At 36.4% G+C, this 24,247-nt stretch overlaps 1 protein-coding gene across 1 annotated transcript; it reads left to right on the plus strand.

Annotated features, from left to right (window-relative positions):
* Positions 1 to 2,970: 2,970 nt before the first annotated feature.
* TMEM33 (transmembrane protein 33) lies at positions 2,971 to 23,190 on the plus strand. The gene is made up of 7 exons (XM_055434449.2): positions 2,971 to 3,329; positions 5,936 to 6,030; positions 6,565 to 6,752; positions 10,581 to 10,648; positions 11,532 to 11,665; positions 16,219 to 16,302; positions 17,748 to 23,190. The coding sequence occupies exons 1-7, from the start codon at positions 3,285 to 3,287 to the stop codon at positions 17,875 to 17,877; spliced, it is 744 nt and encodes a 247-aa protein (XP_055290424.1). The 5' UTR covers positions 2,971 to 3,284; the 3' UTR covers positions 17,878 to 23,190.
* The last annotated feature ends 1,057 nt before the right edge of the window (positions 23,191 to 24,247 follow it).

Consider the following 24,247-nt stretch of genomic DNA (forward strand, 5'->3'; position numbering starts at 1 on the left):
CCCTGTGTACTGTAGCCCCCCAGGATCCTCTGTCCATGGAATTTTCCAAGCAAGAATACTGGAGTGGGTTGCCATTTCCTATTCCAGGGCATCTTCCCCACCCAGGGATCAAACTTGTATCCCTTGCATCTCGCATTGGCAGGCAGATTCTTTACCACTAGAGCCACCTGGGAAACCCTACTATGACTTTGTACATGCTTTTAATTTGGAATAACTCTTTCACCTTTTGTAATGATATTTATTTTTTGAAAGATCCTGGCCAGTTATTTTGTAGAAATCAAAATTGCATTTTTATTTTTGTCTCATGCTGTTGTTTAAATTGTTAATCTGTCTCTTTACATTTTCTGTAGCCTGGAAGTTAGGTCTAGCTGGGCTGGATTGAATTTGGAGTAAATATTTTGCCAAGAATTTCTTTAGAGAATATTGTAAATATTATGTCACATCAGGAGACAGTGTCAGGATAACCCACTATATTTACGGTGCTAAATTTGATCTCTTGATTAAGGTTTAATTGACATGTTTCTCCATGGAAAAGATTCATTTTTTTTTAAACTACAAATGTCTGGAGTGGTACTTTAGAATTGTGTCAATATTATGCCATCAACATTTCTCTCAATGGTTTTAGCATTCACTGACAGGACTCTCTATTATTAGTGGACATTAGTCCATTAGTGGACTAATTCCACATTTGTATTACTTTATGGCCATTTTTTAATGTATTTGTTTTTAATTGAATATTTTTTTATAATCATTAATACAGGGATTTCCCTGGCAGTCCAGTGGTTAAGAATCTGTGCTTTCACTGCAGGGGGGCGTCCTAGTTTGATCCCTGGTCAGAAAACTAAGATTCCACATGCCACTGGGTGGGGCCAAAAAAACCAATAACGTTTAAAAATAAAGAAATAAATTATAAATACAATGTATAAGGCTATTCACTGAAAGTCCTCTACCTTCTTCTACTTTCCATTTTCTCATGTTTCCTTTCTGAAATGTAAGACCTTTGATAAGAATATAAAATTATCATGTTATAATACAAAAGAGAATAAATATAATACAAAATAAATTCTTCAATAGAATAGGAATATATTGGGACTTTCCTGGCTGTCCAGTGGTTAGGACTTTGAGCTTTCACTACCACCGACATGGATTTGATCCCTGGTCAGGGAACTAAGGGCTTCCCAGTTGGCTATAGTGGTAAAGAATCTGCCTGCCAATGCAGGAGACACAAGAGACTTAGGTTCGATCCTTGGGTTGGGAAGATCCCCTACAGCAGGAAATGGCAAGCTACTCCATTATTCTTGCCTGGAGAATCCCATGGACAGAGGAGCCTGGAAGGCCACACTCCAAGGGGCGGCAAAGAGTTGGACACAACTGAGCAGCAGGCCTGGCAAGGCAGGGAACTAAGATTCCACAAGCCAGGGGAAAAAAAAAGGAGTCATGCTTTTCAAGTGTGGTAACAGCTGCCTGTGTAGTCAGCTTCTTCCTTCCAAAACCCTCAGCTTTTCATTCTCAGTCTCCAGATTTTCTAAGTCTTCCTTCTCTACAGCTCTTCTCTAGGTCTTGGAAGATGACCTTCCCTCTCCAGCCTATTCATACCCAGTCAGCCACCAGTCTTGAATGGCCTTTCCAAGTCATCTTTCCTCTTCTCTTCCCCACAACACTGCTTTGGTTCAGAATCCCATCACTTTTCCCCTTGTATATGCAATGGCCTCCCTATAAAGCCCCTGGTTATTTTTTTTTAATTTTTATTTGTGTTTATGTATTTGGCTGTGCTGGGTCTTATTTGAGGCATGCGGGATCTTTATTTGTGGCATGAGAACTATTAACTGTGGCCTGTGGGATCTAGCTCTCCTACCAGGGATTGAACTCGGGCTTCCTGCACTTGGAGCTCAGAGTCTTGGCCACTGGAACACCACCGAAGTCGGCAAGTCTCTGGTGTTTTAAAATTTTTATTTATTTATTTATTTATTTATTTATTTTTGGCTGTACGGAGTCTTCGTTGCTGTTGGTGGTATGGGTTTTCTCTAGTTGTGAGCGGGGCCCACTCTGTAGCTGCGATTCACGTGCTTCTCATTGCAGTGGCTTCTCTTGTTGAGGAGCACAGGTTTTAGGGCAGGAGGGCTTCAGTGGTTGCTGCATTCCGGCTCAGGGGTTGTAGTGCACAGGCTTAGTTGCCCACTTGCTCCTAGGATCTTCTCAGGTCAGGGATCAAACCCGTGTCCGCTGCATTGCAAGGACTCTTAACCACTGGACCACCGGGAAAGCCTGCCCCTGGTGGTCTCATGGGTTTGTCCCTCTGATCATCCCCTTATCCTGTTTCCAGAGTGATCTTTGGGGTTACACTGAACTGTTCAGTTGCTTCATGCACTTTCTGTTGCTGTCTGCATTCCCCTTCCCCATTTAGCCAACTTCTCCTTGTACTTCAAAACTTTGCGCCAGAATTAGGTTTTCTAGGAACGATTCCGGGAACGGTCTGATTCAGGCCCCCTCCTATGTGAAGCCTGTGATTAACTCCGCCTCTGCGCACATTGCAAAAGCACTGGGCTATGACTGCCGTTTCTCCTCTCTCTCCCGCAGTCTGTGTCATAACCATCTTAGAAATATTCCTTGCCAAGTACGGAGCTTGTCACATAGCAGCTCTCCTTAAGCGCTTGTTGAAATAACTAATTTTAGAGGTAGCGTCAAAGAGCTTCATGGGGCTCTGAAAGAAAACGGCAAAGAAAACATTTCCGAGGCTTCTGTTTCAGGGAGTAGGGAGCCTTTGTGGTTTGGCCACGGGTAGCTGTTGAGAGGACGGTGAGAGAAAAGCTGCTTCGGCTGCCCGGCTTCCTAGCTTACAAAGCAATGGGCGTGCACGAATCGGGAAGCCAAAGCAAGAAACACCACACTTCCCGTCATGCCTCGGGGCGCCGCTCCGCCTCCCCTTTGCGTCACCGCCTCTCCCCCACGGAAGCAAAGCGAGCACTTCCGGGTTCGGCGGTAACCTGGAGCCGGTGGCGTTAGGTCGGTCCTGCTGGGCCCTGTTCCGAAGCTCCGCCTTCGTCTCGGTCTTTCTAGAAACCCAGCTTTGGTCTTGGCCGTGCCAAGCGGGTATTTTCCGGCCGTTGCGGGTGCCCTTGGGACAGTCCGCTGCACTGAAGCGGCGAGACCTTTGCTCTGTGGAGGTTCGGAAGCTCCCGCAGAGAACAGGGAAGCCTGTTCCCGGAGTTGCGGCCCCGGCGCTGACCTTCCTTCTTTTTTCCCTTCCCGATTGCAGCGTCTCAGACGCTAGTGTGAGCGCCCCCATGGCGGATACGGCCCCCAACGGCCCCCAAGGGGCGGGCGCGGTGGTAAGTGAGCGGGCAGGATCGTTGGGCTTGATTTGCAAGTTAGGAAGGAGCTGGGAGTGTGGAAGTCGGGTCCCAGGAGTTCCACCGGCTCGTTGCTCTCGGGACTGGGATTACTGGTTGGGGTGGGGGTGGGGAGAGAGCCGATCGTGAGCGAAGACGTTAGACGGAGCTAAAGCTTCTGATTCGGCAGCGACAACAGGCGGGCCTCCAGCAGTGGCCCTCACTTGTATGCCCACCTGAATGCCGAGGACGGAGGCCCTTCTCGTTTCTTCCCCCGCTGCGGTCTCTGTCCTAGGTCCCACGGTTGAAGATGCGACCTGAGATTGTGCTGTGACACACGCCTCATTCCGCACATGCGTGCTGGCAGAGAACAGGTCTGCCCCTTTTTAAGCAAAAGGAGGAGAGCGGTTTTTTTGCTTTTCCTCCTTCGTCATTTTACGGAAAGAAATTTTAAGCTTATGTAAACTTTTATTCCTAGGATTCATATCTGCTGCTTATTGTCTTTTTCTTTGGTACCAGAAGCATAATTGTACTTAAACACTAAGCATGTGAATTGAGCGAATCACTTTTTTAAAAAATTTGCATCTCTGTGCACACCTCGTTTATTTTGCTGAACCGTTTCAGAGTTACATGCGTCATTATAATTAACCCATAATGTAGTACTTGTATAGAATGTTTTTGTACAGACCACAATGCAGTTACCTCAAAAATTTTTGTAGTTCAATTTGCAAATTTAACGTTGCTACTTGTTACCACCTAATATACAATTCATATTTAAATTTCTTCAATTGTCTTTTAAATTGCTTCCTTCTTATCCAAACTCAATCAAAAACCTTGCAGTGTGTTTACTGGCCTTTGGTCCCTTTCTACCTGGAATAATTCCCTTGTTCTTCTCTTCCCATTTTTGTCTTACCAGAGTCCAGACCTGTTGTTTTGCAGAATGCTCCTTAAATTGGAATTGTCTAATTTTTTGCCCCCACCCACCTTGACTAGATTCAGGTTAAATGCTTGGTAGGAATATTAAATAAAATTTAGTTCTTCTCGGGGCATTTTATATACATCAGGAAGCATTTTATGTTGATATATCCCATCACTGGAGTTTGGTCATTTGGCTTTGGTGGTGTCCACCAGATTCTCTATTGTAAAGATAACTTACTCTGTGAATAAAAAGTGTTCTGTGTCATGATACTTTTAAGATTATGTGAATAATTTTTCACCTCAATATTTTTTTCACCCAAAGATGCGTTGATATTTTTTGCCTGAATTATTTGTCATGGTCAGTCAGTTCACTCTTAAAATGTAAACCAATACATTTTCTTAGATCTTTAACTGTAGTAAAAAATGCACATGCATAAAAGTGTACGAGGTGAAATGCAAAATTCAGTGACATCACAAAATGAATACCGTAAACAAATAGATTTTAAAGAAAATGTTCTAAAATTAAATTTCAGACAATCATGTACTGTCTGAATATTTGTAGAGAAATTGAGCACTGTAAGCTGGATTCATCCTTCCACTTGACTTACTGGTGAACATTTAAATTTACAAGAGTAACATGTAGTAGGTTTGGATAGAATAAACCCAGAGGCACGTATCTGAAATTACCTGCGTACTGTTAGAAAGGCTGCAGTAAAATTAAAAACATCCCTGAATTTTAAAATAGGCTTACGTTTTTTTCCCCAAAGTTTTTTATATCTTCTTTCGAAAGAGAATTAAAGTTAGATTGCTTCCAGCAGTGTTTGAGACTCCAGGTTAAAACCTATTAGGTTTGAAATCCTTTTTGTGTAAACATTGTTTCTAAAACGTTAAACAGAATACAGAATAGCAGAATCCATCACACATAGTAAAAGTAAGTATTGTTTTTGTGAAATTTGTTTTATATACTCACATGTTTATGTTGGGTCTTGTAAAAATTGTTTATGTAGATTCTATCAAAAAATGTAAAGGCTACTTTAGAATTTGAATATGAAATACAGTTTGAGAAAATAAATTTTAAGTTATTGAATTAGTGTGATGGACACATCTTTTAGCAAAATGCAGCAAAAGAAAAGATAGAATGAGGAAAAAGTGGAGAAGAAAGTGATATGTGGATGTTTAATCTACTGCTGCTGCTAAGTCACTTCAGTCGTGTCCGACTCTGTGCGACCCCATAGACGGAAGCCCACCAGGCTCCCCCATCCCTGGGATTCTCCAGGCAAGAACACTGGAGTGGGTTGCCATTTCCTTCTCCAATGTGTGAAAGTGAAAAGTGAAAGTGAAGTCGCTCAGTCGTGTCCGACACTTAGCGACCCCATGGACTGCCGCCTATCAAGCTCCTCCATCCATGGGATTTTCTAGGCAGTAGTACTGGAGTGGTTTGCCATTGCCTTCTCCGGGATGTTTAATCTAGGGCCACAGAAATCAGTGAAAGACTTGTCAGGGAGCTTTCAGGAGAAGGAAGAAACTCACTGATGAAGAAACAATTGCCCTAAGAGTTATACCTAAAAAAACAGTTGCTACAGGAGCATTGAGACATTTTGAATAGAAATAAAATTGCAAAATAGTCATCCTTTAAAACATAATTTGCAAGCTTAATTTAACTACAGTATTTTTCTTTTTAAATTCAGCAATTCATGATGGCCAATAAACTGGACACAGCAATGTGGCTTTCTCGCTTATTCACAGTTTACTGCTCTGCTCTGTTTGTTCTGCCTCTTCTTGGGTATGTATTATACGTGTTTCTGCTGTTGGTATTCACTTGTTCAGTCATTTTTTTTCTGGAATACCTTTTTAGATGTCACACTTTGTTAAACAGCCAGGGGTTTGATAAATAATAAAACACATGTCTCATCCTTAAAGGTACTAATATTCTAGTAATAGTACCAACTGGAGGTATATTATGTGCTTTGTGAAAAGTAACATCACATTGAAAATCTGAGAGAAAATGAATGTGGGGATGAGTTCATGTTTTTTCGCCTTTTTGAGTATTTAAGAGGCAGAATGGCTGCTTTAGAAAATTCAGTTGGATCTTGTACATCAATTATACTTCAATAGAAATAAACGTTCAGTTGGGTATATATATAAAATGATGCTTCTAAAAAGCTTCAGTAGAGTCACATAATTTTTTTTTTCCTATTCTCAAGTAATAGATTTAGGTATTAGGTGTTGTGCAATTATGATGCAATTCACAAAGGAGGAAGAGGTATGGTAGCTTTTTACGTCTCCTAATGATCTCTCTCTCCACTGTAATTCACAGGTTGCATGAAGCGGCAAGCTTTTACCAACGCGCCCTGCTGGCAAATGCTCTCACTAGTGCTCTGAGGCTGCACCAAAGATTACCACACTTCCAGTTAAGCAGAGCGTTCCTGGCCCAGGCTTTGTTAGAGGACAGCTGCCACTACCTGTTGTATTCACTCATCTTTGTCAATTCCTACCCTGTTACAAGTATCCTTTTTTACCGTTTTGACAGTGAAATTGCCTACTGAATGTAGGGAGATGGCTAGATTATTTTTTTGCTACTGGAAGGATTCAGCAATGAGGGTGTTCCATGAAGCCTGGGTTGGTTGGTTTGTTGGCACTTCATTTGAAAGAAGATACGTTAAGAGTTTCTGACTCTAAAATGTGAAGTCCAAATTTTGAAGAGGTGATTTGGAATTTTAAACTTTTTATATTTGATCTTATAAACTTCTTTGTTAGCAATGGATATTGCAAAATTCAGAATCAAAGCACAAGCCCATGGAGAACTTATATTTTAATATGTAAGTTTCTTTCATTTAATTTACACCTTCTTTGGGAAGATGCCCAGATGTCTTGCTTTAAGAAAAGAGAAATCCTTAGCTCTATCTTTTAACTTTTAGTAAGCTAGAAACAAAAGGAAATTAATAAAAAAATAACTTAGATTTAAGCCGAGAATGATGTAATTAATAAAGTAAAAATAAATTAGTACTTGCTTTGAATAGCCTGCAATACAAGAGATGCTGGTTTGATCCTGGGTTGGAAAGATCCTCTGGAGAAGGGACAGGCTACCCACTCCAGTATTCTTGGGCTTCCCTGGTGGCTCAGATAGTACAGAATTAGCCTGCAATGCAGGGGACCTGAGTTTGATCCCTGGGTTGGGGAGATCCCCTGGAGGATGACATAGCAACCCACTCCAGTACTCTTGCCTGGAGAATCCCCATGGACAAAGGAGCCTAGCAGGCTGTAGTCCATGGGGTCAAAAAGAGTCAGACACAACTGAGCCACTAAGCACAGCACAGCACAAAGTATAAAATAAGGACAGACTCATGGATTTTTGGAATTTGTATGTTTATACATTTCAGAAATATATTGTGGGATAATAGGTATTTTTTAAATGAAGGGGAAGAGATTCTGCAGTTTGATGTTTGGGAAGCAATAGGTTTAATTAACATCGCTAAACAAACAGATTCTTTACTGTGGGACCTTTGATATGGTAATGTGCATTGTGAGACTTAAGACCAGTCTTTCCTAAACTTAATCATTTTAATTGGTTGTCCACCCCTCTACCCAGCTCCCCTTGAATCATCCCTCAGGAAAATATCCTGTACTTTAATAAGAGCTGCTCTTAAGTGTTTTTGAATATTTTTGATACAACTGTACATAGTGGAAAGCACAATAAAATATGTCTCTCACAAGTCTTAAGGAAAACAGAATGAAAGGAAAATTTTTTTGAGCACCTATTTTGCCAGTGTATATGAACTTGTATTTAATCCTTGCAACATTCTAAAGAAAATTATTATGAGCATTGTATTATTGATAAGTATACTGAGACTCAAGGAGTTTAAAATAACTTGCCTAATAGCACATTGGCAAGTGAATAGTAGTGTAGGTAAAACTTGTACTGCAGCCGTAAGCAATAAGCACGTTCGTTGACATATCATTGGATTGACCTCCTCTTATCAGCCGCATTCATTGAGGTTCTTTACAATCAGCAATATTAAAATTCTTGCTTTTCTCAGATATAATGGGAAATTATATAGTTTAAGCCCTTAGTAGCTGAAAATTTCCTTGAAGAGAAAAAATAGAAATGGTAGAAACTGTGTTTTCTAGGTATTAATGTAGAGCAAATTAAACACATCAATTATGACCTCTGGGACAGTTTCATTGAGTGAATCCTGAGATGCTGCCAAATGACTCACGACAGTGAAGACAACCTCTCTGCCTTTTCTGTCCAGTTATTTGCTATGCCATCTCTAGGGAATGTTGAAGATTAAGGATTTAATGTTCCTTAAATTCTTACTGGGAAGGAATAACATAAGCTGTTAATTGGCAAGAAATACTAATCTGATTCCTAAAGTAGTTAGGTATTACATTAGTAAAAGTGAGCCCAAAGTCATGTTCTGATCTTTGCTCTTAGAAAGGTGATATATTGTCCTATTTCTGTTATACAGTGTCCCTTGAATTTTCTAAATAGTTTAACAATGAATGCTAAGATTATGAGTCTCTTATCAAGGATTTCTGAACTGTAGAATGTTAGAGATAGGAGTTATTAGAAACCCCTAGCTTTGATCACTGCAAATTTGTACAACAGAAGATGGAACTTGGCCTAGGGAAATGAAGTTAGTGTTAGAGCCAAGAATGAGACCCAGATATCTTGACTCTGAATTCAGGGTTCTGTTAAAAGTGTAAAGCTGTTTTTATGTATGTGTGATCTCTTCTCAGGAAATTGGCATTTTATTTAATTCTTATAAGTGACAGGGAAGATTTGGTCAGGATATTAATCAGAGAACTTTTATGTTAGCGAGTTAGAATTCTTACTGTACTTGGCTGTGGGTCAGTGTTTTACTTGCCTGTGGGAACTTAGGAACCTTTGGGTCCTAAATGATGAGTTACGGTTGTACTGAATTTGATACTCAGATTGTGTCATAGTGGTCATCATTTCCCTCACACCAAGCTTCCAGTTGGTGTAGAAAAATATCATGGATTATTTTTTAGAAATTACTACTGTTTTGAGGACAAGTGTTTTTGCCATTTATGATTAACAGTTCATATCATTTCATGGAAATAACTTGGACAAGTGGGGTTGTTTTGTTATCAACCTAGCATAAGTTGGGATAAATAGAGTATTTTGAGCAATTTCCATTTTTTTGAAAAGCTAAAAGAAAATTGTATATATTATCTTTCACAAAAAGCCAAATAATGAAACTTAAAATAAGGATTCTTTGCTCATGTCTGTAATTAAAATTGATGAGATTCTCAACTGAGTATATATACAAACCAGATATACAATGTCTTTTTTATTTGTACAGATTGAGAATACGTTAACCATGAAAGCTTGACTATAAAAGCTTGATTGGAACAGTATCTCAAAATAATGAAGTCCTTGTAGAAAAAATGAATTAAAGATCTATAGTTGAGGAAAATTTGGAAACTACTTTTAACCAGTCCATTCTAAGGGAGATCAATCCTGGATGTTCATTGGAGGGACTGATGCTAAAGCTGAAACTGCAATACTTTGGCCACCTCATGCGACGAGTTGACTCACTGGAAAAGACTCTGATGCTGGGAAAGGTTGGGGGCGGGAGGAGAAGGGGACGACCGAGAATGAGATGGCTGGATGGCATCACCGACTCTGTGGACATGAGTTTGAGTGTACTCCGGGAGTTGGTGATGGACAGGGAGGCCTGGCATGCTGTGATTCATGGGGTCGCGGAGAGTCGGACACGACTGAGCGACTGAACTGAACTGAACTGAACTGAACCATATACTCTTTCTTAAGTTGATGAAAGCAGTACAAAGACTGTGTTGATATTTAATGGCTAAGGTATTCTGTCCAGAATGACCATTGTGGGGTTGCTGCTGCTGCTGAGTCACTTTAGTCGTGTCCGACTCTGTGTGACCCCTTAGACGGAAGCCCACCAGGCTCCCCCGTCCCTGGGATTCTCCAGGCAAGAACACTGGAGCGGGTTGCCATTTCCTTCTCCAATGTGGGGTTAAAAGCCATATTACTTACCACTTTGAGGTAGCCTAGATTCTAATTTAATTTAGCAAATGTTCACAACATTTTATATACTAGAAATAGGTGAAAAAACTTTTTCACTATTCATAAAAAGAACTGTGAGGTTTAAAAAAAATGACTTTGTTTACAAATTAAAAATAAAAACTTCATTTTATAAAGTATCAGTAAAACAGAAGCCATCACTGAACTCATTTTAGCAGATGCCATTTCAGATCTGTATACTTGAACATAATACATACCCTATTGTGCAAAGTACTTGATGAATTTGTAATGTTTTCCTTAATTATTTTCTTCAGTGAGTATTTTCCCAGTCTTGTTATTTTCTTTGCTTCATGCTGCCACATACACAAAAAAGATCCTTGATGTAAGTAAAACAACGTTGGCCTTGTCTTTTGACTCCCGGATTTACAGGTAGTTGAAACAAATTTGAGTTCTAAGAGATTTGGGCATGTGTCTCAGAAAGTTCCTATGTTCCTTACAGACTTGCTCTAAATTAGTGATTTGAAAATTTTGAAATTTTTTATTGCTTCAATAAAATAGTACATTTTGTCATAATGGATTGTATTTAAAATCACTGCCCAGTTCCTAGAGGAGTTTCTGAAGTTTAAAATATATTTGATAAGTTGTCAGAAGTCTCTTGTTCTGTCAGTGATTTTAACAGATGAGTAGAGTGTACTGAATTTCTTTACACTGATGTTCAAAACTACTGCTTTCTAAAACATTTTCTTATTCCTGAGTCAGAACATTTAGCATAATAGCCAGGCAGATTGACTGCATATGCATTGAAGTTTAAATTAAAATATCCAAAAATTTGCCTCGTGTTGGCCTGTTTATCTCCATAGTTCTTGGGTTACAGCAGTAATTGAACTTTGTGATTTCTTTCTTTAATTAACTAAGGAATCTCAGATATTTCTGCATAGCCAGATTTTGTTATGGTTGAGAGAAACAGCCACTTTTAGTGGACTAATCTAATCTTTCTTAAGGAAATCAAAAGCATCAATGAATGAAACGGGCTTTTGTTAAAGTTCTCTATTTAATTCTTCAAATACAGAAAATACAATAAAGCAGGAAAATGTTAACTTTTGTCCCTAAATGTATAGTTTGTAAATTTTTATATCATCATTTTCAAATAATTGTCTTTTGATTGTATTGCATGTTAGATATGCCATTTTTATAGGGAAAGAAAATAATTGAGTGATTAAAAATGCTTTCATGACTTCTGATATTTGTTTTCTTAATGTTTTAAGGCAAAGGGTTCAAATAGTTTACCTCTGCTGAGATCGCTCTTGGATAAATTAAGCACTAATCAACAGAATATTCTGAAGTTCATTGCTTGTAATGAAATATTCTTGATGCCTGCTACAGTTTTTATGCTTTTCAGGTAAGAATAAAAATACATTTATTTTAGGAGGCTGATGTCTAAGTGAATATAATAAATGTATGAACTCAAGTTTTATGCTGCTGAGATCTGTTGCGGTAAATGCTGGTATGTAGAGCTGGATGGAGCTCAGCAGTCATCTTCTCATGTGATAGTAGAGAACCACTACGCTAGCACTACCACTGTGGTTGACTATAGTAAACCTAGGAATTTGTCTTCTTTATTATTCCTAATGAATTATTTAACATTTCGAAAATTATTTTCCAAATAACTACTTTTGAAAGAGTCTTAGGCTAATTTAGTCCATTGTAACATTACTGAGATTATTTTTCCCATACTGGAGAAAAATCTGAAAAGTTAAGGTCTGGTATTGATAGTTGCCTACTGCCACCTCCTTATTTTGTTAGTTATAAGAAGAATGCATAAGTAAAGAAAACCTTCCTTTTGAAAATAGAACATCAGGATAGTATTGACCTCACTATCTGTATTCTTGGATTTAAATTATAAAACTACATTTCTTTCAAGAGGGCAAGGCTGATTCATGTTGTTGTACAGCAGAAACTTAACACAGCGTTGTTAAGCAGTTATACTCCAATTAAAAAATAAATTTAAAAAAATGTAAAAATATGTAAAGGAAAATAGCTAAATAAAACTACATTTCTTCCCAGATTATTGGTTTTTTCAATTTTCAGTTTCTCAGGTAATAGAACATTACAGATAAAAAACTAAAATATAATTTGACTGTGAATGCTAGTTGCAGTTCTGTCCTCTCCTTCCCAGAGCTAAGGAATTTGATATGAGTACATATATGTAGTTATTTTAAAGTACTTACACAGATAGGAATTGTATATTATTATTTTATGGGTGTGGGGCTTTGTTTAGTTTTTATTATATATCACAAGCATCAGTTGTGTTCATCTTGCTTTTTTCATTCATACAGTACATTTTTGTGACCTGTTTATATGGACATTCACAGTTCTGGTTTGTTTTGTTTAATGGCTGTATGGTGTTCCATCATGTTATTATGCTACATTTTATTACCCATTGCCCTGTTAATGGCCATTGTTTTCAGATTTTTACTTTTCCAAATGTTGCTGCAGTAAACATTTTTTTTACCTGTCTGCTTATACTTTTGTGTGAATCTATATATACTTTTACTGAGTCTAAGCTGGGTGCATTTTGTATTTAATAGACCATGTACCAAATTGCCCTCTAATAGATCTGTGTTACCTATTTTCCATAATCTCATTAGTTTGTAACAAACATTTTTGTCTATGAAATATTTCATTTTAATGTTCATTGCCTTGATTAGTTTATATACCAACAGTTACTCCTTTCCTTAGCAGCGTTTCTTTGAGCTGGTAAGAGAGTTTTTTAGATTTCCTCATAAATACATCTGTACCATTGTTGTAAATAATATTTTCCTCTGAAAATTCCAGGATCACCACATGTTGTTAAGCTGTGGGGTTCCAAACTATATAATTTAAATAGGGTCCTAGAATGGTACAATGGAAAAACTTTTTACTGGGTGTCAGGGAGCTGGATTCTGGTTGATTTGACAATTAACTAGGCCTTCTAGGCCTTGCTTTTCTACATTTAAAAAACTAATAGTAGTTGAAATTAGTAACTTCCAAAAATCCTTCAAATTGTAACGTTCCATGAATATTAAGTACAGAATTTGATACAACTGTGTTTGTCTATTATTCAACTCTGGAATTTTCACCCTAGAAGTCAGTTCGTCTTTTTTGTGATCCTCATCATACACTTAAACAGTTTAATTGGTAAAAAGAACTTTTTGCCCTCTTTCTTGCTCATTTTTCTGTTTCTTGGGTCACCTAGTCTTGGGTATCCCCAGATTCTGTGATTTGTTTTATGTACCTGAGTGACAGTTAAAATGTAGCTACCAAAACTAACTCTATATGTGGAGATAATTGGTGTCTCTTCAGGTTAATAAACAGAACAGTTTGTTCTCCTTTTAAGTAAGCTGAAGAGAATTATAATGAAATGCTGAGATGCCAAGCACACTTAAACAAAAAACATCATTATTGGAATTGTAGTGAATTTTTTGTTGACATACCAAGTTTTCACTATATTTGTATATTAAGTCAGTTGTGGTACTTAGTCTTTTATTTAAACACTTACAATGTACAAATTGATCTTAATTTTTATGATTATTGTAAAGGAAATGAGAATTTACCAAAATATTTAAATAGAAGAATCATGTTGTTATTCTAAAAAAGTAAAACTAAATAATAAAGTATTATTTAATTCCCTAATAAGAGAAGCTTTTAATGGTTCAAATTAATTATTGAATTAATTGAATATAACACAGATTATAAAATTAAACATTTCAAGTCATTATTCCTCAGATGCTACTTTTCATGGTAGAAGCACAGTCTAATATTCGAAGGCCTTGTTATTAAGTTAAATTTGTAGCAATAATGCATAAAATATATTTAGAAGTGAATAGTTTATGAGTTTATCTTATACATGTAGTCTGTGAGTTAGTTTATCTTACAAAATACACACACATGTGCAAAGACAGATAAAAGGTTGATCATTTTGGGTTTGTTCATTAGTAGAGAGCTTGTTGGTACGTGCATAAAATTGAATATTTCAGGTTGTAAAAAGAATAATATAATTTGTTGTGATGGGGTGATTGCTAAGATACAATAAATTTAAAATTAGTTGAGAACTGTGTAGGGTATTCCCCATTTATATTTGAGGTGTGTGTGTTTAAAGGCATATATGTTTCTGTTTTATCTTTTTTTTTTTTACTTGGAGTATAGTTGTTTTATACCGTTGTGTTAGTTTCTGCTGTACAACACCGTGAATCAGTTATGTGTGTCCGTCTGTCTTCTCCCTCTCGACCCTTCCTCCCACTGCCCCGTCTCAGCCCTCTCGGTGCTCACAGAGCGCTGCGCTGAGCTGCCTGTGCTATGCGGCAGCTCCCCGCTGGCTGTCTGGTTTACACACGGTGATGTATACATGGCAGTGCTGCTCTCAGTTTGTTCCGCCCTCCTCTTCCCACCCTGTGTCCACACGTCCGTTCTCTGCCTTCTTTGCATCTGCATCTCTACTCCTGCCCTGCACATATGTTCATCAGGACCATTTTGCTCGATTCCATGTATCTGCGTTAATATATTTATTTTTCTCTTTCTGACATATTCCCTCTGTATGACAGACTCTAGGTCCATCCACAGGGTTCTTCATCTTTAAAATAGGAATGATAATACCACTTCCTTCCTAGAGTTAACTGAGTTCAGTGCATTACAGAGTGAGCACTGCATGTTAGCCATTATATACACTTGTTTATGTAAATTTCTGGAAGGCTATATTAGAGACTGCTCTAACTTTGAGGAAGGAACTAACTTGGATGATGGAAAATTTGTGTTTCATTGAATATTCTTTTCTACTTAATGTGTTCTGTAATGCCTCTATTTTTCAATTTACAGAGTTAAAGTTTTATCACATGATTTATTGGAAAAAGTAGATGTATTTAGTTATAAATTTGTAATCATGTAAATTTTTATTATGGAAGTAATACAGTTGGTGGGGGGGTAGGGAGGCTAAAAAGGAGAATTGCCCGGCAGTCCGGTGGTTAGGACTCTGTGCTTCTACTGTACCCGGCTGGGATTTGATCCCTACTCAGGGAACTAAGATCCCACAAGCTGTGTGGGTCTGCCAAGGGTGAGTGGGGAGGCTTAAAAAATTTAACCTAAAAATCAAACCACATTTAGGATATTGATGCATTTATTCTTTCCCAGATTTTTAAAATAGAGTTGTAATAATATGTATAGCTTTATATCCTGCTTTCTTCAGAGTTCCTATGTAGTTTTAAGTAGTCGAGATTTTAAGTAATTGCATACTGAATCCAGCAAATATACATATCATTTATTTAGCCCTGCTACCCAACTGGGCTTGCCTTGTGGTTCAGATGGTAAAGAATCTGCCTGCAATGCAGGAGACCCAGGTTCAGTCCCTGGTTGGAGAAGATTCCCTGGAGAAGGGTGCCCACTCCAGTATTCTTGCCTGGAGACCGTTAGTGTGTTGCTGTGTTTTATCTGTGGTGGTTTTAGTGGACATCTTCAGATAGTTTTTCCTAGGAAAGGATTCCAGACTTAGAATTTCATAAACATGTATGACTCTTGGGGTATTATGATTGTCATTTTAGCCAAGAAAAATAAATAATATAGGCTATGTTTCGCCTATACTCACATTTACTAGTGAGCGTATATGGTTTTATTAATTATCTTATTTGCTCATACCAAATAAACTACTTTTCATTTAAAATATTTTATAAAAAGTTTTAAAACCTGATTACGAATTATTAGTGGCAGTTGTTGAAGCATTTATATAACATTTTCTGATTATTTAGTAGCTTTAAAAAATTAACAATACCTACATGAATAACTTGGACTTAGATATGATAGATATTATTATGATCATTTGATGAATGTAAACACACACATTGTCCAGTTAATTTACCTTTAAATTTTGAGTATACATATGAATGGATGATGTGTATTTATTTCCCTTGTATTTGTTTATTTCAGTGGTCAAGGAAGTTTATTCCAGCCTTTTATATACTATAGATTCCTTACTCTTCGATACTCCTCTCGAAGAAATCCATATTGTCGGTAAGCTTGTGATTAGTTTATATCTTTTATTTATTAATAGTATTGTGAAATATACCATTTGTAACTTTTTAACACTTGTTTAACTTTTATATTAGAATTTAGAAGCAAGCAATGTTTTTGCGAATCTAAGTTCTAGGATTGATGAGGAGGTGCTTGCTTTTCAGACATTAAGACTAAAGTTTTCTTGACCACATCTGAAACAGTGCTAAAGCGTAAGGAATTTAAAACTGTGTAGGACAAAATACCATTTGTAACTTTTTAACACTTGTTTAACTTTTATATTAGAATTTAGAAGCAAGCAATGTTTTTGCGAATCTAAGTTCTAGGATTGATGAGGAGGTGCTTGCTTTTCAGACATTAAGACTAAAGTTTTCTTGACCACATCTGAAACAGTGCTAAAGCGTAAGGAATTTAAAACTGTGTAGGACAAAAGTCTCCCTCTCCTGGTACCGTCCTAGTTGAGGAAACACATCGCAAATAAAAAAGGAAACAGTAGTGCAGGATGTGGTATTCACATGTCAACCTGATGAATTGTCCTGTTTATTGTATCAGTACTGTAGTCCACAAGAGGGGAGAGATCATTGAGCCAGAAGAGAGAAGAGCCCAGGAAAGTTTCACAAAATATTTTAATGTGTTCTGGAAGGATTAAAGACTTTCAGTAGACAGTGAGAGTAAGGAAAAGCATTGTAGGTAGGAAAACAACGGGAGCACAAGTTCAAAGGCAATGAGATAAAAACAGTTTAAGGGCCGCATATGTAGACCTATTTGACTGTAAGGGAAATTCTGAGTGGTGAGTGGTTAGAGCAGAGATTTTTAAAAGTATATTGGAACAATATTGTAAAACTTCTTGAGCCTCAGGGTAAGAAGTTTGGAACTTAGTACTTCTTAGATGTAGAGGAATGATGGTGGGCTACAGTTCATGGGGTCGCAGAGTCTTAACACAACTCAGCAACTAAACGACAGCAACGTGTATTGAGCATCTTCTGTGTTGCCTCATTGAAACTTCACTGTGACTCCAATAAGTACATATTCCCATTTTTTAGATGAGGAAGGCTGTAAGAGGCAGTATGTTCTTTTAAGGAAATGGTAGGAGGGATTGCTCATATTGGATAACTTTCACATTCTTGCACTCTTTTTTTAGACCTAGTTGAATTTGCCTAAGTCAGATGTGAAGATTATGTGACTGAACTGTGAAAGAAATACAGATCATCCCTAATCTCAGCCCTTAGAGAGCCATTTATTAAATGCATTCATTAAATGAATATTTCCCCCAAAAAAGGACACAGGTTTTGATTTGGGGAATTTTAATTCTGTATGTTGCCTGCAGTACATCCTGGTTATTACTTCTTCAGATTCTTTAGTGGAAAGTCCTTTATCAGCGTTTACTCTTGAATCACATTGCTTTTTCATTGAGTTTCTGAAAGAAAAACTATTTTATGTTGCAGGACCTTGTTTAATGAACTGAGGATTGTTGTTGAACATCTTATAATGAAACCTGCTTGCCCACTGTTTGTGAGAAGACTTTGTCTCCAGAGTATTGCCTTTATAAGCAGATTGGCACCAACAGTTGCATAGTGTAACATCCAGCTAAGTTATATATAATATAAATAAACATTATTAGCTGCTGGTACTTCTGCTAGGGATGGTTAATTCCAGGTGTAAAACTGACCTCAATGCAATTTACATAATTTACATAAATGCATCTCAAAAGAAAAGTAATCATTTTCCTGGCATGTTAAATCAAGCCTTTCAAACACTTTCTGAGAAACTTTATTGTGATGTGTTGTTAATTGTTAAGGAAGTTTGAATCTTGTGATAAATGTATCAAGAATTCTTTAGATGCTGCTGTGCCTTTATCATGAAGTACATTTATTTGTCTGGTAAAAATAGCTCTAAAGTTTGTTTTCATCTAATTGGTAACCTGAATTTACATCTGGCATGAGTTCATTATGATAATCAGTTCAGTTATTAACATGTAAATTCAGTATACTTTGAGACAGTATTCTTTTGCCATTCAGTAATTTTGGTTGATGGTTGTAACGAAAACACCTCCCTCCTTCTGTATTTAATTTCACAGTGCTTTTATGTAGATTTTGTACTGCTTCATTAGGACAGATTTATTTTGGATTTCTTGATCTTATAGTATGACCTTCCAAAATTTTATTTTCATATTTACTTCTGTGGCTTTGGGGTTTTCTTTTCTTAAAGGCCCAACTGAAAGGTTGTTAACCAACTGGGTAAATATTTGTGGTCACCTAAGTGATTCATGGGGTCGCGAAGAGTTGGACACGACTGAGCGATTGAACTGAACTGAACTGAAGCATTTTACGTCAGCGAGCTGTAGACTTACAGTTTTCCTCTCAAGAGACAGGTTGAGTAATATTTCTCAAATGGTAAATCCTTCTTTGAGGATTGTGGATACAATTACTTAGATCAGATTCTTGACTGCCAGTTTTCTCAGTTTCTTAGGCTTGAATTTTCATAGTTTCACCAGATCAGGTGCCCTTTGAAAGGAATGTAAGTGAGGATTGAGCTGTGACTGAACTTTGCATCTGTTCTGAAATAATAATGAAGATCATATATACTTATCCATCAGATTTCATTTAAAAGATTAAATAGAAAGATTTATAGGTAAGGTTATTGATTGGGAATGGGGCCAGAGGAGTTGTGGGGGAAATGGTGTGCATTTCAGTCTTGTAATGCATGGATAAATTTAGAGGAATTGGATATATTATGCAACTGTGATTTGAGTTGTTTAACGTGTGAAACATGTTTGTTGAGCTTCCATCAACTCCTTTTTAAAATTCATTCTGACCTTTGTTTATTACTGCATGATTGGAAATGTTTAAAACATTGCAAAATGTTAATGCAGAGTAATGTAATGGTTTTTGTAGCCAGTTTTCTTCTATGTGCATGTAATTTGGATTTCTCAAATATACTCAGTGACTTAGCAGTAACATCAATTTTCTTTTTATTCAACTTTTTGATCTATAGAAATGTGATACCTACTTGATAGCTCAACTGTAACCAGCTGTTTTTGTAATTTTGTAATATTATCTACAGTTAGAAAAGCCTCATAATACACAGTTGATTGTTGAGGGGCACTCTCATTGTCACTATGCGTGTAATCTGATGGTTTTAAAAACTAAATTTTCTAGAGCAATAAAGTAACTTTAATGTTAAGTAAACAATATATTATTTCTAATGATGTTTTTAAAAATTTGAATTGTATCAAAAAATTATGGCAGCTGAAGGCATATTTATTTTTTAAGTTACTAAGTTTCTTTGTTTTCTACACTTTTTTCATCTTGAGAGAATTTTAGATTTGTAGAACAGTTGTAAAAAATAGTAGAGTTTCTGTATATCCTTTACTCATCTTCCCCTTGTGTTAACAGATTCCATAACTATACAACATTTATCAGAACTAAGAAATTAACCCTGGGACAATACTATTAACTACTCAGATGTGGAACTTAACATTTCACCAGTTTTTCCATTTATTGACTTTCTTGTGTGTTCTCTTTTAACCATGATTATTTCTTTTCATGATCTGTTAAGTATGCCTTTGTTTTTATTTTTTCTTCTTTATTTTGAAAATTATTGATCCAAAAGATTTTCCTAAAGGAAATAATGTAGCTGGGTTTTAACAAAATGAATTTAACATTAATACTATTAAAATTTAAAACTGTGCTGCAGAAGTTGAGGCTTTTATCATATAATGGGATTATATTTTTTAAAGAAAAGTTTGGCTTATAAATAAGCTTCCCTGGTGGCTCAAATGGTAACGAATCTTCCTGCAATGCAGGAGACCCAAGTTCAGTTCCTGGGTCGGGAAGATCCCCTGGAGAAGGAAATGGCAACCCACTCCAGTGTTCTTCTTGCCTGGAATATTTCATGGACAGAAGGGCCTGGTGGGTTACAGTCCATGAAGTTGCAAAGAGTGGGACACAACTGAGCAACTTAACACTTTCACTTTCCTTTCACTAAACTCATGAAAAAATAAATCCTACAATTTGAGCATTACCAGATGTTTAGTTTGCGTGAACTTGTAGATAGGAATTTTGCAGTATGAATATGTACAGTCAGCTAATTTGACATCTGAAAGAACAGTGTAACTTTATATCTATCAAGTTAAAATTAAGGAAATAGAGGAACTTCCTTGGTGATCCAGTGGTTAAGACTCCACCTTTCCAATTCAGAGTGTGTGAGTTCAAGCCCTGGTCACATGCCGCAAGGCCAAAAAAATAAAATTGTATGTCTTGGATGTCATTTACACAATGCAAAATGTATAACAAAAAAGGAAATTATTATAATAGAGTATACAGAATGAGTGTAGGAGGAAAAGTTACAACTGCATTGCTGAATTTATTTTTATGTGTCTAAAAAAAGTTGATTCAACATCTAGAATATCTGCTTGTTTAGGAAGTTGTATAGTGCTGCTGTTCTAGCACTTTTAAATATTAAACTTCCTTGAACAGGTGTAGGCCTCGTACAGAATCTCCTTTATTCTAACAAAGATTCTGTATTCCTTTTGTGTGCTTGATTCCTCATGAATTTTAACTATTTAACGTCAGTCCAAAGAGAAATTTCTTAAAGTTTGAGATCAGAGTGAAACTAATTTTGAGGGATTGTGGTAAAGATCGTTATGTAATGCTAACGAATGTGTTTTAATTAACATAGGTCTGAAGCTCCTCTCCACCCCCTACCCAAAGCCTTTTTGATCTGCTAGCTTAATGCTGTCACCCAAATTGAGGCCTCAAGGGAGAAAGTAACCAGTTATGCTGATGAGCAGTAGGTGGCGCTCTTTCCTCAAGTAGTCCCCAGCTGTTTATCCTGCCATGTTGAAAGGTTAAATGCCACTAAATCCTGAGTCAGCCATAAAACTAAGGACCTGAATTCCATGATTCTCTTTAATATGTAATTATTCAACATTCAGTAAATATTTAGTAAACATTTATTCTTGAGTACATTTTTTAAATACAAAAACGTTCAAAAGCTGGAATAAGTACCCTATTAATATCTGCTTCATAGGTAAGTAGAATAGGCCACAGTTAATGCTATTACTCAGATCATAGTCTCTCTGCTGTTTTTGTTTCCCTAAGTGCCTAAGTTACCTAAACATGTCAGTTATAAAATTGTTTTTTCACCTTCATTTTCAGATATAGACAAAATGGTACTTAATTTTTTTCACAGTCATTTTGTAGGTAAACAAGGTACAGCCAGTTCCATCTCTTAAAATTAAGGATGTCGATAATTTTGGATATTAGGAATGGTGCCTAGATTTGTAAATTCAGTTTGATTTACAGAAACAGCTAATTTCATTTAACACCTCACTGAAAAATCTCTAGAATTAAGAGAATTATGAGAGGCTATACGATAGCATAGTTCAGTGGATTTAGTGTATACCAAAGGCATATATGTTTTGTAAATCCAGGAGTTATTTCCAGAAATTATTTTAATGAGCAGTCCTCTTCTAATACTCTTGAGTGGAAAGTTGTAATTGGATCTGGTATTAAGGATAAGAAAGAAGCTGCTCAATGTTTGGGAAGTTTCCTGGTGGTAATTATTCTGTGATATGTGTATCTTCTAAGCTGGTATTCAGGAGAGTTCTTAGAAGGAACACATCTCTGTGTGAGGGATTAACTCTAGAGTAGTCTTTCTCCTCTTAGGCAGTGCAAATTGGAAAACCGACCTGCACTGAATATGAGTTGATGTGACCAGAGGATAAAGTACAGTATTTTTTTAGTCTAAAACAGTTCCTTTTTCTTAGGAAATGATAGAAAAAAAATGTTGCTAGATATCTTTGCTGGAACCAAAAAATTAGCTTATATTCCAGGAGAAGGAAAGGCTCAAGAATCATTTTACTTTTTCCATCATAGTTTTCTAAGCTACTTTTAAAAAATATATATATATATGCTCAGTACTTTTGAACTAACTTTGTTTTTCCTTGGTTTCATAACAGTTTAAATTCCAAACTTTGACTATTTTTTTTTAAATTTTAAGATAAATGCTTTTGACATGAATTTTTGCTTATATTTGTAAGTTGAGACCAAATGGGCAAAGTCTTAGGCAGGCAACATTTGTGATATGTATATATTGGAACAAATGTAAAAGGGCCACAAAGATTAGAGAGTCATAGAAAATTACTTGATTATAATAAATGCATTGCTTCTGGTGCTCTGTATAATGGGATATATTGAACTAAATTTGTATATACAGTATGTCAGCATTTCTTAGTAACTTCTCTTGATTCCATTTTTAATATCTAATATTATACAGGTTGGGGAGTTATATACTCTTCAGGCCAATACTATCCAGACTATATAAATTTATAAAATGAAAAATTAATCATTACTGTGTATTCAAGACCAAAGCACATAAATGCTAATGTAGGGCTCAGAGGGGAAATAATACTGCTCCTGAATATTTGAGAAAATGTGAAGTCCTTTCAAGAAAATCTAATAAACGTAATAATCATCGCCTGCTGACACTAAGGAAAAAGGACCTCATTCACTCTTTCTTTTATGCAGTGATTTACTGGTCCCTACTGATTTCCAAATTGGATCACTGTAGTAAATTGTCTATGCTGGTACCTGTGAAAGTAAGCCCTGGGATCCATATATGTTTTGTGTTCTGCTTAAATCAGCAAGAATGATAAATTTGATGGTGTGAAATTGGAAGTGTCAAGGGCTTTCTCTGGTGATTGAGCAAAATAATGTCTCCACTTATAATTTATTGTGACCCTTTTCCACTATATGTGCTTTGTGTATCTCATATTTATTTCAATACAAATTAAATTGTTGTTCCTTCATCTGTATTGTTATATCTAAGATTTTATTGATGTAAAAATCAAATTGTGTAATAAAATAATCTCTGGATTTAAGCTGATTTGAAAATGTTATGTTGCAAAAAAACATTTACAATTAGAATTTAGTTTTCTGTTGTGCTTCATTGCCTTATTGTTAGAATAAGGTGAATTTGAACTCTTCTGTTTTCTTCAGCTCATCACAAATAAGAAGACTGGTATAATTTTGTGATCTAGTATGAAACTGGAAAAAAAATGTGGCCTAAGGTGAGACTGGAAAAAAAAGAAAAATTATAGTTGTATCTCTTAGTTATTGGTTTGCTTGCTCCCCTGTACTTTTTTATCTAGTGAAATTTACAGCCTAATGGATGAGTTATTTGTAACCCTAAAATGATTCACAGTATACAATATATTCAGAGTCATAAGTCAACACAGGATAACATAGAAGAATATACTCAGTATCTCCCTTCAAGGGAAGGAAGTGTTTAGAGTTGGCAGATACTTTCTGTGGCAGTTTTGATAACTGTTACCAAGCAAAACACTAAAGGTGAGTTAAATCTTTGTCCACTTTAGAGATTATAATCTAAGAGGCATAATGGAAATCAGCTGTATAAAGGCAATTTTGATAGGTAAACAAATAGTTTTAGGAGAATTGATTTCCTCAAGATTTAGTGGTAGAAGGTCTTAGAAACTAAAACATTGTTAGTTCATAATGCTCTTTCCCTTAGCATATGGGAATATTTAAAACTGTTTTAAGAAGTAATTCTGAGCTTTGGGAAGGGAAAGGTCATCTCATTCTTCAAGCTTGGTTGAATGAAGAGACTCCTCAAAGAAATGGTCATCCAAGATCCTTGCGAGTCACCAGTCTAAACAGATGATTTGTCAGCAAGTTTTTGTCTTTTTTTTTTTTTAACCTTTTATGATGAGATGTTTTTTTGTTCGTTTATTGGGGAGTTTTGGCCTTGCTTCAAGATGCATGGGGATCTTACTTTCCCAACCAGGGATCAATCTGTGCCCCCTGGCAAGGAAGCTTGGAGACTTAACCACTGGACCACCAGCGAATTAAGTCCCTGGTGAGTTTTGAACATAGATAAAATTAGAACAGTATGATGAATTTCCATATTATCATCCAGCCCTCAG

The sequence above is a fragment of the Moschus berezovskii genome, chromosome 5 (genome assembly GCF_049115385.1).
Source record: "Moschus berezovskii isolate FMDL1 chromosome 5, NW_MosBer_1.0, whole genome shotgun sequence".
Classification (NCBI taxonomy): Eukaryota; Metazoa; Chordata; class Mammalia; order Artiodactyla; family Moschidae; genus Moschus; species Moschus berezovskii.

Coding starts and splice junctions, on each gene's coding strand:
- TMEM33 (XM_055434449.2), top strand. CDS start 3,285: ATGGCGGATACGGCCCCCAACGGCCCCCAAGGGGCGGGCGCGGTG. Junction 3,330..5,935: donor CCCAAGGGGCGGGCGCGGTG/GTAAGTGAGCGG, acceptor TTTTAAATTCAG/CAATTCATGATGGCCAATAA. Junction 6,753..10,580: donor CAATTCCTACCCTGTTACAA/GTATCCTTTTTT, acceptor TATTTTCTTCAG/TGAGTATTTTCCCAGTCTTG.